Source organism: Pristiophorus japonicus, chromosome 9 (genome assembly GCF_044704955.1).
Source record: "Pristiophorus japonicus isolate sPriJap1 chromosome 9, sPriJap1.hap1, whole genome shotgun sequence".
Lineage (NCBI taxonomy): Eukaryota > Metazoa > Chordata > Chondrichthyes > Pristiophoridae > Pristiophorus > Pristiophorus japonicus.
The window spans coordinates 49,406,803-49,423,420 of NC_091985.1; the positions used below are offsets into that span (position 1 = coordinate 49,406,803).

General features: G+C 47.6%; 1 protein-coding gene across 3 annotated transcripts in view; it reads right to left on the reverse strand.

The window, feature by feature from the left end:
- The window catches only part of LOC139273041 (tetratricopeptide repeat protein 7A-like), a 491,323-nt gene that overhangs the window by 391,087 nt on the left and 83,618 nt on the right, over positions 1-16,618 (reverse strand). For 2 of the 3 annotated variants that reach the window (XM_070889337.1, XM_070889338.1), the window contains 2 exons: positions 5,818-5,948; positions 2,824-2,942 (listed from right to left, as the gene is read on the reverse strand). In XM_070889337.1, the coding sequence (XP_070745438.1) occupies positions 2,824-2,942; positions 5,818-5,948 (250 nt within the window). Of the gene's footprint in view, positions 1-2,823; positions 2,943-5,817; positions 5,949-16,016; positions 16,076-16,618 lie in introns of those variants that run through there. The other variant, XM_070889339.1, reaches the window with a different exon arrangement.

Sequence of the window (16,618 nt, forward strand, 5' to 3'; positions counted from 1 at the left end):
AGCCCCCCCTCAGCGGACTCTGAGTTAAGGGACTCGGGGGCTTGTTCCCTCTCCCGAGAAGATTCTCGTTCTACAGTCCAGCCTCTAAAAGGCGCCACTCTGTGCACAGTTCTTGCCGGGTTTGAGTCTTGAGGATGAGTCATCCGCCTAGAGCTGCAGGTCGAGGTCATGAATGCTTGGCTCACGGAGATGGCCTTCTGCAGTGTGACTGTAGTATCCACAGATAGTAGCCTGTGAAGAAGGCCCTCATGGCCGATTCTGATGACAAAGATATCCCGCAGCTCTTCGGTGAGGTGGTCGCCGAAATCACACAATGCCCCCAGCCTCCTGAGGTCTGCAGCATATTTCGTGATCTCCTGGCCTTCGGGCCGTCGGTGTATAAAACCGGTGTCTGGCTGTGAGGATGCTCTCTTTGGGCTTGAGTTGTTCATGGATCAGCGTTACAAGTTCCTAGTAGGTCTTGGTCATTGTCTTCGCTGGTGCCAGCAAGTCCCTGACGAAGCCACAGACGGTAGGCCCACAACTGGTTAGCAGGCTAGCTCTGCACTTATCAGCCAGTGTGACCGGATTGTCACCTGCCAGGTCGTTTGCTGTGAAGAAATGGTCGAGCCTCTCCACAAAGGCTTCCCAATCATCACCATCGGCGAACTGCTGCAACATACCAAAGTTAGCCATTTTCGCGTGAAGATCCATAATCTCGTCACCAATTGTTATGTCTTCAGATGCTCTAATAATAACTCCACGAGACAATGTGTTATACTTGAACTGTAGTGACCTTCATCCATTTAATGTAACTGCAGAGTGAGGATCACACATGGTGGCCTGCCTTTTATACTAGGCCAGGCACACCTGCACAGGTAACTTTACAAGTCTCCCACTGCAGTGCCCTCTGGTGGCACACCTTGTAATGGTACAAGCAGTAACCATGTAGGATACATGACACCAACCATAGCCTTGTGGCTGACTGTCAAACAGGTCAGAGACAGCACTCTCACGCAAGATGTGTACATCATGGATGCTGCCTGGAAAATTAGCATTAACTGCCATGATAATTTGGTTGTGGTCGACAACGAGCTGCACATTCAGCGAGTGAAATCCCTTTCGGTTACGAAACACCTCTGGGTTCTGTAGAGGTGCTTTCAGGGCGATGTGCGTGCAGTCTATTGCTCCCTACACCTTGGGGAAGTTTGCTATTCTCGAGAAACCCAAAGCCCTCCCGGTCTGTGCCTCCCTGGCCATAGGGAAGCGTATAAAGTCCATCCTGCGAGCGTAAAGGGCTTGAGTCACCTGTCGAATGGAGCAGTGTGTGGAGTGCTGAGAGATACCACAGATGTCACCAGCTGAAGCCTGAAACTATGCGTAAAAGGATAGTGCTGCAGTAACCTTTACCTCAATGGGCAGTGCGGTGCTGATGGTAGGCTGCAGATCCCCCTTGATGAGCTGGCATATCTCATCAATGATCCCTTTTCGGAAGCACAACCTCCGAAGGCATGCGTTATCAGACAAGTTGAGGTAAGGTTGCTTTTCCTTGTAAGTTCTTCGGCTGTAAGGTCGCCTCCTATGTCCACACATTAGTCTGTGACCATTACGATTGACCCCTTCACTAAACCTTTCAATTAACTCAAGCACAGATGCCAGTGGTTGTGCACTTACAAGTAATGGGAGAGGAGCTGCAGCCCCCATCACTTTAATCACTATTACTATCACTGTTGATATAAATGCCCTTTCTACTACTGAACTGACCTTTCTACCAAAATATAAGTTTAAATTTGAGTGCATACATCTGTAAAATACACTTAAATAACTCACAAATTAATAAGCACTCTTGTTTTAGCAGCCTCCCCACTTCCTTCGACATTCAAAATGGCGTCCGTAATGCCCAGTTATGTGAGAAAAGCCCGGGAAAAGCAACTATTCTCCAGCACTGTTCTCAGCGAGCGATCAGCTCGGCGATGAGAGACCAAAGTTGCAGGGGAGAATTTTCTGGCGATGTTCCAGCCTAACGTTCCACTTTTCAGTCAAAATGGGCGATAGTAGGCCATTTTGGGCGATATATGGGCACTAGGCCAGTGATGTGGTGGAAAGTTTAGCCCCAATAGTCTAGAAATGTCTCTCTTTACCGCACACCACTCTCTTTACTCATCTGAAACTGATTTTTTGTTTTTCCAGGCCCTATGTTGTTATCATTGAAGGCCACTAGGAGAGCTGATGAGAAACACTAATCATTCTGTGGGATTTTAAGTTATTTCAGTATTATCACAGACCAAAATAAAACAAAGGCGCTTGAAATTGCAGTCCACAAAAATAGCTTTTTCGGCTACACGAATGTAGAAGTGCTACCAATGCCATTTCTTTTTAATTTAAGCACAAAGTCCTCATATTTCCCTTATTTTTCTCCCCAGGGCATGCAGAAACTTGCAGCCAATTTACTCGTAGGGCACGACAAATGAGGCTCTGAACTATGCGTGGTGTGAGGGAGACGACCTTCTAGTTTTCTCTGTGATGGGGCACTTAGCCACTATTTGACACATCTCTCCCACTGGGTCCTAGCGAGACTAAGAACTCAGCAGTGAGCGGAGCGGGGGGGGAGGGGGGAGTGTGGCACAGATAAAATCAGGCCTATATCCCACCATCCTATGGCAGTGTTTATATCCCCAAATGTGTGAAGTTTTTACATTTTCTACAGTTTAAAGTGCATTTTTTTTTAAATGTACAAATGGTTCCCTGGAACAGATTGTACCAAGAGAGGATAATAAAAAGGTCTGAGATGACTCTGGTGTTAAAAGCAAATGGAAGACAACTGACAATTTTCAAGTTGCTTACCTTTTTTTGAAACAAGTCACATAAGCACTTTGCAAAGCAGCTTCAAGAAAGTAGGTGAGCTCCATCTCCTGAACAGGCACATTCCCCTTGGTAGCTTTTGACTGATTGCTGATCATGGCCTTCGGGAAGCAAATAAGAAACAAGGCAAGCAGTTGAGATAAATGGAAGGATATGGTCTGTCAACCAATACATCCAGCTTTCAGAGTTTCATCACCAGTTACATGATGGACCTGCTTTCAGCATGATTGGAGAAAAAAAAAGGCTTGCATTTATACAGCGCCTTTCACGACCACCGGACATCCCAAAGCGCTTGCAGCAAATGAAGTAAGTGTAGTTGCTGCTTTAATGCAGGAAATGCAGCCGTCAATTTGAGCACAGCAAGGTCCCACAAACAGCAATGTGATAATGACCAGATAATCTGTTTTTGCTATGTTGATTGAGGGATAAATATTGGCCAGGACACTGGGGGATAACTCTCCTGCTCTTCTTTGAAATAGTACCATAGGATCTCTTACTTCCACCTCAGTGAACAGACAGGGCCTTGTTTTAATGTCTCATCCGAAAGGCAGCACCTCCAACAGTCCAGCACTCTCTGAGTGTCAGCCTAGATTTATGTGCTCAAGTCCCTGGAGTGGGACTTGAACCCATAACCTTCTGACACAGAGACAAGGGTGCTACCCACTGAGCCACTGGCTGACACACATAGGAGGACCTATGCTTGTAACATGCCAATGTGATGGTCTAGACATCCAAGTCCAATATAGCATTGCAGACTTTCCCATCACCAAACTGCTTAATCCAGGTCAACTCACGAGGGCCTATGGCAAAGAGACATGCCCACCTGAGGCCAAATCATCCTCAAGGACACAGTGACAGGTTGATATAAGCCAGAGCTTTCCCTTCCTGGGAATAAATTAATCTCACACCTTGGTATTTGATCTCACAGATGGGAAGAAAGGTACTTATGGTATAAGTTCACTTAACTATCGGTGGAAGGAGGAGAGAGTGGCAGTGCATGACGTTTTTCAAAAACTGAATGGTATCCTATAAATTCAGAAAGACATGCCAGAGAGCGCGATATAGAGAAGTGACTTAAGCTGCTGCTACACTAAAACATCACCACATTCTTTTTTGAGCAGGAAGAAAAAACAAATCCTTTGCTCAGCTGTGCAACCCTTTACCTCACTCTTGCGAGCAAACTTCTTTTTTTATATATCTTAAAAAAACAGAAACCCAAGTGCTAGGTGACACACTCCCTTTAGCTTCTGGGACCTAGATGAACAGACAAAGCAAAGGTAGAGAAATCAGAGGTTAAATCAACTTAGGCTGCACCTGTTCTGTTGCTTCGACAGAGGATTAGAAGTTGTTTAAAAACAGGCTGTTCAATCTTTTCAATTGAAAAATATTAGTTATATGCAGGCATTTAAAAGGGGAGGGAAAGAGAAAGATTGGCAGAAACCAGGAGAACATAAACTTACAAAATGAGGCAAAGAGTGAAATAAATAATAAATTGAAGGTTCTCGGTCAGCAGAAGTAATGCAGCCGTCATTTAACTTTACCCCTGCATTACTTGGGCCAATCTCAGGCGAAACAAGCTTTATTATATTAGAAGTCCCACAGGCCCATTCCACTGATTGAAAAGAAACATTAAAGACCTCGTGGCGCTATTCAAAGAAGAGCAAAATGATCTCCCAATGTCTAAGGCAAGGCCGCTTTCTTAATCAGAAAACAGTTTAATTGGTCACTCTTCTCATTGCTGTTTGTTCTCGTATTGTTCACCAGACTGTCATATGAGGAGAGGCTGGATCGACTGGGCCTGTATTCACTGGAGTTTAGAAGGATGAGAGGGGATCTCATAGAAACGTATAAGATTCTGACGGGACTGGACAGGTTAGATGCAGGAAGAATGTTCCCGATGTTTGGGAAGTCCAGAATCAGAGGACACAGTCTAAGGATAAGGGGTAAGCCATTTAGGACTAAGATGAGGAGAAACTTCTTCACTCAGAGAGTTGTTAACCTGTGGAATTCTCCACCGCAGAGAGTTGTTGATGCCAGTTCATTGGATATATTTATGAGGGAGTTAGATATGGCCCTTACAGCTGAAGGGATCAAGGGGTATGGAGAGAAAGCGGGAAAGGGGTACTGAGGGAATGATCAGCCATGATCTTATTGAATGGTAGTGCAGACTCGAAGGGCCGAATGGCCTACTCCTGCACCTATTTTCTATGTTTCTATGTTTCTATTGCTGGGGCAGATTGGTTGTGGCAGTTGCCAACACAAAAACAGTCAATGAACTTCAAATATAATTTGTGTGCATCACTTTGAGACATTTTAACATGAGATTATTATATAATGTTACAATATTATTTAATCTAAGCACCTCCCCAACTTTGATTGATTTTTAAACCTTATAGATCTCTACCTGGAGTTCCTTGATGGATCAATGGACAAGTACACTGCATGGTACTGAGCCATGCAGACCAGGAAGCTCTTAGGTTTGCCCCCAGTCTGTGCTAAGTTAGCTGAACTCAACCAGTAAGACAGCAACAATACTACCATCAACTAAGGAAGAGGGCAGCAAAAAATAACACATCAGTTAATCCTGCTCCTGTTTGCTATCCAGCGACCACTTTGAAAAATGCACAACTGTAAAATGTCAGTGAGGGCAGGATCTGGTTGGCTACAATTATTCTCCCCCTCCTCCGATAGATTGAATAACCTCCAGTTTTCTCTGTCCAGGCTCACACATGAATAGTCACTTGAACCATCTCCGTTCAGATGCAAGTCAGCTGCAATAGTCGAGGGCCTTTAAGAGACTATTTCATGTAGAATTCTTACTGGAGAGAAAAGACCACAGTCTGGACTGAATTCAAACCCAAGTACTGTACCAAAGGACAAAGAAAACATGCAAACCCACTGCACCATCCAATTGCTACCATGTCTTCTCCCCCTCATTCCCTCTTATTTTTCAGTTGAAGCAAAACTTTTCCTTACCCGCTCTCCTTCTTGTAAATAGATTAGAGCAATATCACCAGCTTTCTCAAAACAGGACATTATCTCCTCCTCTCGCTCAAACAGACGAACCTGTGAGGTAACAGATAAAGCCTGACGCTCGAGGGACAATCCTGAAAAATGAAAATGCTATTAACAGATTACTCTGATTGAAGATTTCACAGCTTTTTCTAATCATGACTCATTTAAGGAAAAAAAGGAGCTAGGAGTTCAAAGCTAAATATTTTTTACTGATAAGAGACACATTTACATAAAGTGTAGGCTCCATTATCCAGTGCTAGTACTATACATCATACACCACGAGGAAGTTTAGGAATAAAGTCAGGAAAACTGATTCCTAAAAGTGCGGGATTCACTCTGACCAGTGCAGATGATGTAAACTATGAAACTCCAATAGTTTGCATTCGTCCGTTCAACTGGAAATTAGCTAAATATCTCATAATTTACTAGTAAACACTTAGGGGTTGAAATTGGATTTTGTACGCCGCCCATTACCACGCGCGGGAGGCGGCTAACGGGCAGTAAATGCCTACCGTCGTCGGTGTCGCGACCTAAATTGAGTCGGTTCTTTGGCAGAGGTGCCAAGAGGCAATGCTGCGCCGGCTAACGCCACGGTCATCCGGCGAACAACGCTTCTAACGCCTCTGTCGCGACATTTGCTTTGTATGGCTGCCGTGCAAACAAGCGACCGTACAGCCAGGAAAATGTTGAAGTAAAAGAGCGGATCTCGAGCAGAATCGTCCAGAAAGGAAGGTAAGTTTTTCTCTTTATTTATTTCTGCATGTTTTCATTAGATTTAAGAGTGAGGCAGTGTGTGTGTGTGTGTGTGGACGGAGAAGTTCTAGTTCTTTTATTTTTCTTCCTGTTTTTTGTGCAGCATGGCGGCAGCCTCCCATCAGGAAATTCAGTCCACCTCCGGAGCTCCCGCCCGAGGATGAGTGTGCAATGCCACATTTTAGCGCTGCTCTCTCATCTTTCGGCGTAAAAACTGAATTTAGGACTCTGAGGCTGTGCCTAATGCCCGGCGCTAAAATCAGCACTCAGGCAGCGACACCGCCTCAAAATGGCGGTACCCAAATTCGACCCCTTAATTATTCTAAACATTTTAGTTAAAATTATTTTCTTGACCTTCTCCTACAAAAACTAAAAATGACATGAGTTTCCACTCCCAATCACTATACAATGACCCCATTGGAAAGTAGGCGCATGTAGGTATCAAGCAAGGACGTGATCAGGAAATGTCCATGACTGAACAGCCAGCTGACATTATCTAGACTCACATGTGAAGAATGGTTTCATGTGCAAGGTACATGAGGAAACCTGGTACCCACGGAATCATATCCCAGGAGGTGTCAAGACCCTCCAGAGAGGAGGCAAGAAAATTGTGGAGCGGTGGGGGGGGGGGGGGTGGGGAATGACCTTCCTTACTATCGCTGGCGGGTCTTTTCATGTGAAAGTTTTCTGATATCATGAGAGTTTGGAGGTACTGTAGTACTCAAGGGCCGCTCCGACCTGTGTGAGAGCACCACCTTAGGTCAGGACTATAAATAGAGCTGGAACGCCAGGCCCTGGAGCATCGTGGGCGAAGGTGCAGCGAATGAGGATATGGGGCCCAGAAGAGCCGAGGACCCAGGGGCAGCACGGGCCAGCCCACACTGCGATATGTGTGTACACTAGGTCTGTGCAGCAGAACAGGTCTCCAGTCATCCTGGTTAACCCTTGCCACTGGATAAAGGCCTAGCTCTTGTCAAGCCCGTGTGCTGACTGGTGTGCAACGATCACCATACATTAAAAAAAATCCATGCACAGGCATCTTCCACCCCCTCAATTAGAGTTCAGGACTGGAACATCGGGTCCTTCATTGAAGCATCTGTGAACTCTTGTGGAAGCAAGTCATCCTTGTTCGAGGGACCGCCTATGATGAGGAGTACTCAAGACAGTTTCAGGACAAAGGTTATCAACTTTACAACATAGACATGATACAACAGAATCATAACCTCTTCACGATCAATGCGAAGCCCCCCCACCACCCCACCTCCCACCCCCAATCACCATTACTTTACAGGAAATGCCATTATGTGGTATGTGTAGTATTACTCCAAATAATTATTGGGACATTACAATAGGAACATAGGATTTTATTTCTGGACTACATCATACTATTATAAAAATCTAAAAAATATAACTCAAACCTTTTATTTAATATGTATATAATAACTATCAGTTCAGTTTGGTGCTGACATCTTCAGATTGTGAAAGGATGAATGATAAACTGACAGATAGGAGGCGACATTGTAATTGGGGCATATGTATTACTTTTTTTATATCACAGCCTATCAAATGTAATACAATCAGGATCTGTGTAGTTCAAGAAAACCATTTGGAACCTCAGACCCACTCCACTGAACTACTTATTCATTCCCCCTCCCTATGTGGTGTTCTTCCAAACCTCTTCCCCCTCCACCCGGGTGCTGAGTTCAACTGCATTTTGTCTTTGTTGGCAGGCCTTTCCACACTGATAGTAAAGGCAAGCCTGTCTCTGTTCTAATGTCCATACAAATCATAATTTTAATTCGCTGTATAAGCATCTATCTACATCCAATGGAACCATTGGATGTAGATAGATACTAATTACCATTATCGAGATCATATACTACACGAATCAAATCGTTCCAAAACCATTTGCCTCTGCATGTTTGCCTTTACTTATAATGATTAATGTACGTTACGTTATAAGTGTCATGTATGTAACCACAATGTAACACCACTGTATTATGTATACACTCAACCTAGATGCACACCTTGATCTCTCAGGTATAAAGAGGGAGGTCCCACGCAGGGTCACTGCTTTTGGAGTCCTGTGAATAAAGAGTTCAGGTCACAGAGTGACCTTGTCCCCAGAAGGTGCCTCATGTGGTTTCGTGCTGTAGAGTAAGGACTTTACATTGGTGACGGGAAACAGGAAATCACGGCCCACGAGAATGGCCACCGGTAGCACAGAGGAACGGTACTGTGTTGGGGAAGACTAGGACGATTTTGTCAAGAGGCTTCAGCAAAACTTTGTTACAAAAGATTGGCTGGGGGATGCAGTGGCCAACAAACGAAGGGCTTGTCTCCTGACCAGCTGCGGACCAAAGACTTACGCGCTCATGAAGGACTTACTAGCACCTGAAAAGCCGGTGGACAAAACCTTTGAAGAACTTAGCAAATTGATCGGGGAGCACCTCAAACCGGCGAGTAGCATACATATGGCCCGACACAGATTCTACACCCACCGACACAGATTCATGAAGGACAGAGCATACTGGACTTCGTAGCGGACCTCCGGCGTTTGGCCAGCCTCCAAGTTCACAGACGCCTGCAGTGGGGAGATGCTAAGGGACTTCTTTACCGAGGGCATCAGTCATGCGGAAACTTTCCGCAAATTAATTGAGACCAAGGATTTGACCTTGGAAGCGGCGGCGTTGATAGCTCAAACTTTCATGGCGGGGGAGGAAGAGACGAAAATAATATACGCGCGCAATTCTGCCTCTAACGCGGCAATGGATCAGGGAGTCAACATCATTAATGCGACAGCCCTGCAGGCAGGCAGGGGAAGTCCGAAGCAGTAGATCCCAGAGCAGGACTTCAACAGAGACAATGGCAGGCTGATCGGACATTCATGCTATCACAGTGGACAATGCGGCCCAGGATGGGGCCATTGACACCCACTAATAGGGTACTTAAGAGCAGTCAAAGGGACAGTCAGCGCGGAATGCCTGGCCATAGCCCTGTTGTTCCAAACAATGGAAACTTTAACTCATGCTGGAGGTGTGGGGGAAAACACTCAGCTAGATCTTGCAGATTTCAACAGTTTGTCTGCAGGAACTGCAATCTCAGTGGCCACTTAGCTCGAATGTGCAGGAAGCCTGCAACCAGACTAATGTATGAGGCGGATGGACCAGAAGAGGGTTCTTTGAGGCAGGATGACTTTTGGGGCAAATTGCTGGATGCCGAGGTGCAGCGGGTCCATGTGACGAATATTCACAGTTCATATACCAAAACGCTACCAATGATGATGAGGGTCTTATTAAACGGTATCCCTGTACGCATGGAACTGGACACTGGGGCTAGCCAATCACTCATAGGTGTTCAGCAATTCGAGAAGCTATGGCTATTTAAAGCCAGTAAACCCAAATTAGCACGTGTTGACACACAACTACGGACTTACACTAAAGAAATCATTCCGGTGCTAGGCAGTGCAATGTTGACTGTCACACACAATGGGTTAGTGAATTGGCTAACGCTTTGGATTGTCTCGGGCAATGGTCCCGCACTGTTGGGGAGGAGCTGGATAGCCGAGATGAACTGGAAATGGGGGGGGATGTTCATGCAATGTCATCTGTGGAGCGAAGTTCGTGCTCACAAGTCCTACAACAATTCGATTCATTATTCCAACCTGGCGTCAGGACTTTCAAAGGCACTAAAGTGGTGATACACATCACCCCGGACGCCAGGCCAGTGCACCACAAAGCCAGAGCGGTGCCGTATGTGATGCGGGAAAAGATCGAGAGTGAACTGGACCGGCTATTGAGCGAGGGCATCATCTCACCTGTCGAATTCAGCGACGGGGCAAGCCCCATCGTTCCCGAACTAAAAGCGGATGGCCCTGTCAGGATCTGTGGCGACTACAAGCCCACCATCAATCGGGTTTCCCTCCAAGATCAATACCCGCTCCCGAGAGCAGAGGAACCTTTCGCCACGCTGGCAGGCGGCAAGCTGTTCACCAAGTTGGACCTCATTTCAGCCTTTATGACCCAGGAACTGGCCGAAGAATCCAAACTACTGACCACCATCACCACGTACAAGGGACTGTTCGTTTATAACAGGTGCCCATTTGGCATTCGATCAGCGGCCGTGATTTTTCAACGGAACATGGAAAGCCGACTTAAATCCATTCCAGGAACAATCGTATTCCAGGACGACATCCTCATCACGGGTCGAGATACCGAGGAACACCTCCACAACCTGGAGGAGGTGCTATGCCGACTGGACCAGGTACGCCTGCGACTCAAAAAGTCTAAATGTTTGTTCTTAGTTCCTGAGGTTGAGTTTCTAGGCAGGAGGGTTGCTGCAGCTGGGATTCGGCCCACCGAATCCAAAACAGAGGCGATTTGACGAGCACCCAGACCCTGCAACACATCGGAACTGCGTTCATTCCTGGGACTGTTGAACTATTTCGAGAACTTTCTGCCGAACTTGAGCACATTGTTGGAGCCGCTACACGTGCTCCTGCATAAGGGTTGCAATTGGTTTTGGGGAGACTGTCAGGAACTGGCTTTTGATTGGGCGCAAAACCTACTTTGTTCAAACAAGTTGTTGACCCTGTACGACCCCTGTAAAAACTTGGTTCTGATATGTGATGCATCGTCCTATGGGGTTGGGTGCGTGTTGCAGCAGGGCAATGCTCAGGATCAACTACAACCTGTGGCTTATGCCTCCAGGTCGCTCTCTCAAGCAGAACAGAGATATGGGATGCTCGAGAAGGAAGCGCTTGCATGTGTCTACGGTGTAAAAAAAATGCATCAGTACCTATTTGGTAGGAAGTTTGAATTAGAGACGGACCACAAGGCACTCACATCCCTGTTGTCAGACAGCCAGGCTGTCAATGCCATGCATCAGCTCGCATACAGCGATAGGCTCACACACTGGCTGCTTATGACTACTCCTTCCGGCACCGGCCCAGCACTGAAAATTGCATTAACGCACTCAGCAGGCTTCCACTGGCCACCACTGAGGGGGCAGCGGAGCAAAGCGCCGAGATGGTCATGGCTATCGATGCCTTTGACAGCGCAGGCTCCCCCATCACAGACCGCCAGATCAAAATCTGGACAGAGATCCCCTCCTATCCCTGATTAAGAAATGTGTCCTGACTGGGAATTGGGCGCCCGCACACGGAGCATGCTCTGAGGAGGTTAGACCGTTCCACAGACGGATGGATGAGCTCGCCATCCAAGCCGACTGCCTACTATGGGGCAGCCGGGTAGTTATGCCCCAGAAGGGCAGGGAGGCCTTCATCAGGGAACTCCACAGCGAGCACCCAGCCATTGTGCTGATGAAGGCCATTGCCCGGTCACACGTTTGGTGACCTGGAATTGATTCAGACCTGGAACACTGTGTTCGCTGGTGCACGACGTGTGCCCAGCTGGGTAATGCCCCCAGGGAGCCCCGCTCAGCCCGTGGCCCTGGCCCACCAGGCCATGGTCACGCATTCATGTTGACTACGCAGGCCCGTTCATGGGTAAGATGTTCCTTATTGTGGTAGATGCGGGAAGAATGTTCCCGATGTTGGGGAAGTCCAGAACCAGGGGACATAGTCTTAGGATAAGGGGTAGGCCATTTAGGACTGAGATGAGGAGAAACTTCTTCACTCAGAGAGTTGGTAACCTGTGGATCGAGTGCATCATTCTGAATTAGAAACATAGAAAAATAGGTGCAGGAGTAGGCCATTCGGCCTTTCGAGCCTGCACCGCCATTCAATAAGATCATGGCTGATCATTCCTTCAGTACCCCTTTCCTGCTTTCTCTTGATCTTATTGAATGGCGGTGCAGGCTCGACAAGGACCGACCATGGCCCTACTCCTGCACACTATCTTTTCCTCTGTTCTCCTAACTCTGCGCAGGGAATTCCACAGGTTAACAACTCTCTGAGTGAAGAAGTTTCTCCTCATCTCAGTCTTAAATGGCCTACCTCTTATCCTAAGACTATGTCCTCTGGTTCTGGACTTCCCCAACATCGGGAACATTCTTCCCGCATCTAACGTGTCCAGTCCCGAGAGAATCTTATATGTTTCTATGAGATCCCCTCTCATTCTTCTAAACTCCAGTGAATAAAGGCCCAGTTGATCCAGTCTCCCCTCATATGACAGCCCAGCCATCCCTGGAATCAGTCTGGTGAACCTTCACTGCACTCCCTCAATAGCAAGAACATCCTTCCTCAGACTAGGAGACCAAAACTGAACACAATATTCCAGGTGAGGCCTCACTAAGGCCCTGTACAACTACAGTAAGACTTCCCTGCTTCTATATTCAAATCCCCTAGCTATGAAGGCCAACATACCATTTCCCTTCTTTACCGCCTGCTGTACCTGCATGCCCACTTTCAGTGACTGATGAACCATGACACCCAGGTCTCATTGCACCTCCCCTTTTCCTAGTCTGCCATCATTCAGATAATATTCAGCCTTCGTGTTTTTGCCCCCAAAATGGATAACCTCACATTTATCCACATTATACTGCATCTGCCAGGCATTTGCCCACTCACCCTACAGCCTCTTAGCGACCTCCTCACAGCTCACTCCGCCATCCAGTTTAGTATCATCTGCAAACTTGGAGATATTACACCCTATTCCTTCAACCAAATCGTTAATGCATATTGATAAGAGCTGGGGTCCCAGCACTGAGCCCTGCGGCACTCCACTAATCACTGCCTACCATTCTGAAAAGGACCCGTTTATCCAGACTCTCTGCTTCCTGTCTGCCAACGAGTTCCCTATCCACGTCAGTATATTACCTCCAATAGCATGTGCTTTGATTTTGCACACCAATCTCTTGTGGGGGACCTTGTCAAAAGCCTTCTGAAAGTCCAAATACACCGCATCCACTGGTTCTCCCTTGTCCACTCTGCTAGTTACATCCTCAAAAAATTCCAGAAGATTCGTCAAGCATGATTTCCCTTTCATAAATCCATGCTGACTTGTTCCAATCCTGTCACCGCTTTCCAAATGCGCTGCTATTTCGTCCTTCATGATCAATTCCAACATTTTCCCTACTACTGATATTAAGCTAGCCGGTCTATAATTACCTGTTTTCTCTCTCACTCCTTTTTTAAAAAGTGGTGTTACATTAGCTACCCTCCAGTCCATGGGAACTGATCCAGAGTCGATAGACTGTTGGAAAATGATCACCAATGCATTCACTATTTTTAGGGCCACTTCCTTGAGCACTCTGGGATGCAGACCATCAGGCCCCGGGGATTTATCGGACTTCAATCCCATCAATTTCCCCAACACAATTTCCCACCTAATAAGGATATCCTTCAGTTCCTCCTTCTCACTAGACCCACTGTCCCCTAGTACATTCGGAAGGTTAATTGTATCTTCCTTCGTGAAGACAGAACCGATGTATTGGTTCAATTGGTCTGCCATTTCTTTGTTCCCCATTATAATTTCACCTGAATCCGACTGCAAAGGACCTACGTTTGTCTTTACTAATCTTTTTCTCTTCACATATTTATGGAAGCTTTTGCAATCAGTTTTTATATTCCCTGCAAGCTTCCTCTCATACTCTATTTCCCCCCTCCTAATTAAACCTGTAGTCCTCCTCTGTTGAATTCTAAATTTCTCCCAGTCCTCAGGTTTGTTGCTTTTTCTAGCCAATTTATATGCCTCTTCCTTGGATTTAACACTATCCTTAATTTCCCTTGTTAGCCATGGTTGAGCCACCTTCCCAGTTTTATTTTTACTCCAGACAGGGATGAACAATTGCTGAAGTTCATCCATGTGATCTTTAAATGTTTGCCATTGCTTATCCACCGTCAACCCTTTTAGTATTGTTTGCCAGTCTATTCTAGCCAATTCACGCCTCATACTATCGAAGTTACCTTTCCTTAAGTTCAGGACCCTAGTTTCCGAATTAACTGTGTCACTCTCCATCTTAATAAGGAATTCTACTATATTATGGTCACTTTTCCCCCAAGGAGCCTCGCACAACAAGATTGCTAATTAGTCCACTCGCCGACCCCGGACTCACACCTCTCCACTCTGCTGAATTTGCGACCTTTATAGGCCTCTCGCCGACCCCGGACTCACGCCTCTCCACGCCTCTTCATGCACGTCATCCACCACCGTGGAAAGCCTACGTGCGATATTTGCAACCCATGGCTTGCCGGACATCCTGGTTTGTGATAATGGCCCATGTTTCACAAGCTACGAGTTCCGAGAGTTTATGTCGGGCAATGGCATCAACCACGTCAGGACTGCGCCGTTCAAGTTGGCCTCCAATGGCCAGGCGGAACGTGCGGTCCAAATCATCAAGCAAGGTATGCTCAAGATTCAAGGACCCTCCCTACAATGCCGCCTATTGCGTCTCCTGCTGGCCGATAGATCCCGACCACACTCACTCACGGGGGTCCCGCCCGCAGAGCTACTAATGAAACAGACACTCAGAATTCGGTTGTCCCTCATTCACCCAGTCCTGACCGCCATAGTTGAGGGCAAGCGCAAGTCACAAAACGAGTATCATGACCGTAATGAGAGAGGGAGATGTATGGAAATAAATTATCCTGTATTCGTCCTCAATCACGCCCTGGGGCCCAAATGGCTTGAGGGCACTGTAATTAACAAAGAGGGGAATAGGGTCATCGTGGTAAAACTCAACAATGGTCAGATATGCCGTAAGCATCTGGACCAAGTAAAAAAAAAGGTTCAGCATCGACACAGAGGTACCTGAAGAAGACCATGAGATGGAGCTCACCACACCGCCAGTGAACGAGCAACAAGAGCAATCAGAAGAATGCACAGTCCCTGCGGTCAGCCCGGACAGGCCAGAATCACCACAGGTGACAGACACTCACGTCAGTGTCCAACAACCAGAGCCCCAACTGCGGTGTTCCACGAGGGAGCGTAGACCACCTGAAAGACTAAACCTATGATTCCAATAAGACTTTGTGGGGGAGGTGATGTCATATATGTAACACCATTGTATTACTGTATACACTCAATCTAGATGCACACCTTGAAAACAAGGGGTGAACTTGTGGGAGACACTCCTTACCTGATCACTCAGGTATAAAGAGGGAGGTCCCACAGAGGGTCACTGCTTTTGGAGTCCTGTGAATAAAGAGTTCAGGTCACAGAGTGACCTTGTCCTCAGAAGGTGCCTCGTGTGGTTTCATGCTGTAGAGTAAGGACTTTACAGTAAGGATCAAATTAGAAGTGATTTTCTTCAACGTTTCAAAGAATTCAACAGTTCACGAGAATGCCAATTAGATCAGAGCTAATTAGAAGTGCATTGACCTGCATTAGCAATAAAATCAGTCACTTTGGGCCCAAGTTTCCACAAGAAAAAAAACGGGTGCACCTCCGAGCTGGACGCCCGTTTTTCGCGCCTAAAAAAATCCTCGGTATTCTCCACCTACTTACAGGTCCTGTGGCACTCGGTGCAGCCAGCACGAGCTGTGGGGGGGGCGGAGCCAGGTCCCGGCGCTGAAAACAGTGCCGGGACTTCTGCACATGCGCGCTACAGTCGGCACGCAAGTGCAGTAGCTCCAGGCGCCGAACTGTGTGGGAGGGGCCCGAAGCACGCAGCCCCTAGCCCTGGCCCAATGGCCCCATTGGGGCTGCGTGAATGAGGCTCCTCCCACGGCCAGCTCCTGCTCCCCGCCCGACCAGACCCGACACTCGCTCCCCCCCCCCCCCACGCCCGCTCTCCCCCCCCCCCGACCCGACACCCGCTCTCCCCCCCACCCGCCCCGAGACCCGCTCCCGCCCCCCCGCGACCAGACACCCGCTCCCCCCACCCCCGACCCGAGACCCGCGCCCCCCCCCCCGACTGACCCGAACCGCGCTCCTGTTCCCCGACCCTCCCCCCCCCCCGCTCTCACTCCCTCCACCCCCCTCTCCCTCCCTCCTCCCCTCCACCCCCCTCTCCCTCCCTCCTCCCCTCTCTCTCCCTCCTCCCCCCCTCCCCTCTCTCTCCCTCCCTCTCCCCCACTCTCTCTCTCTCTCTCTCCCTCCCTCCCCCC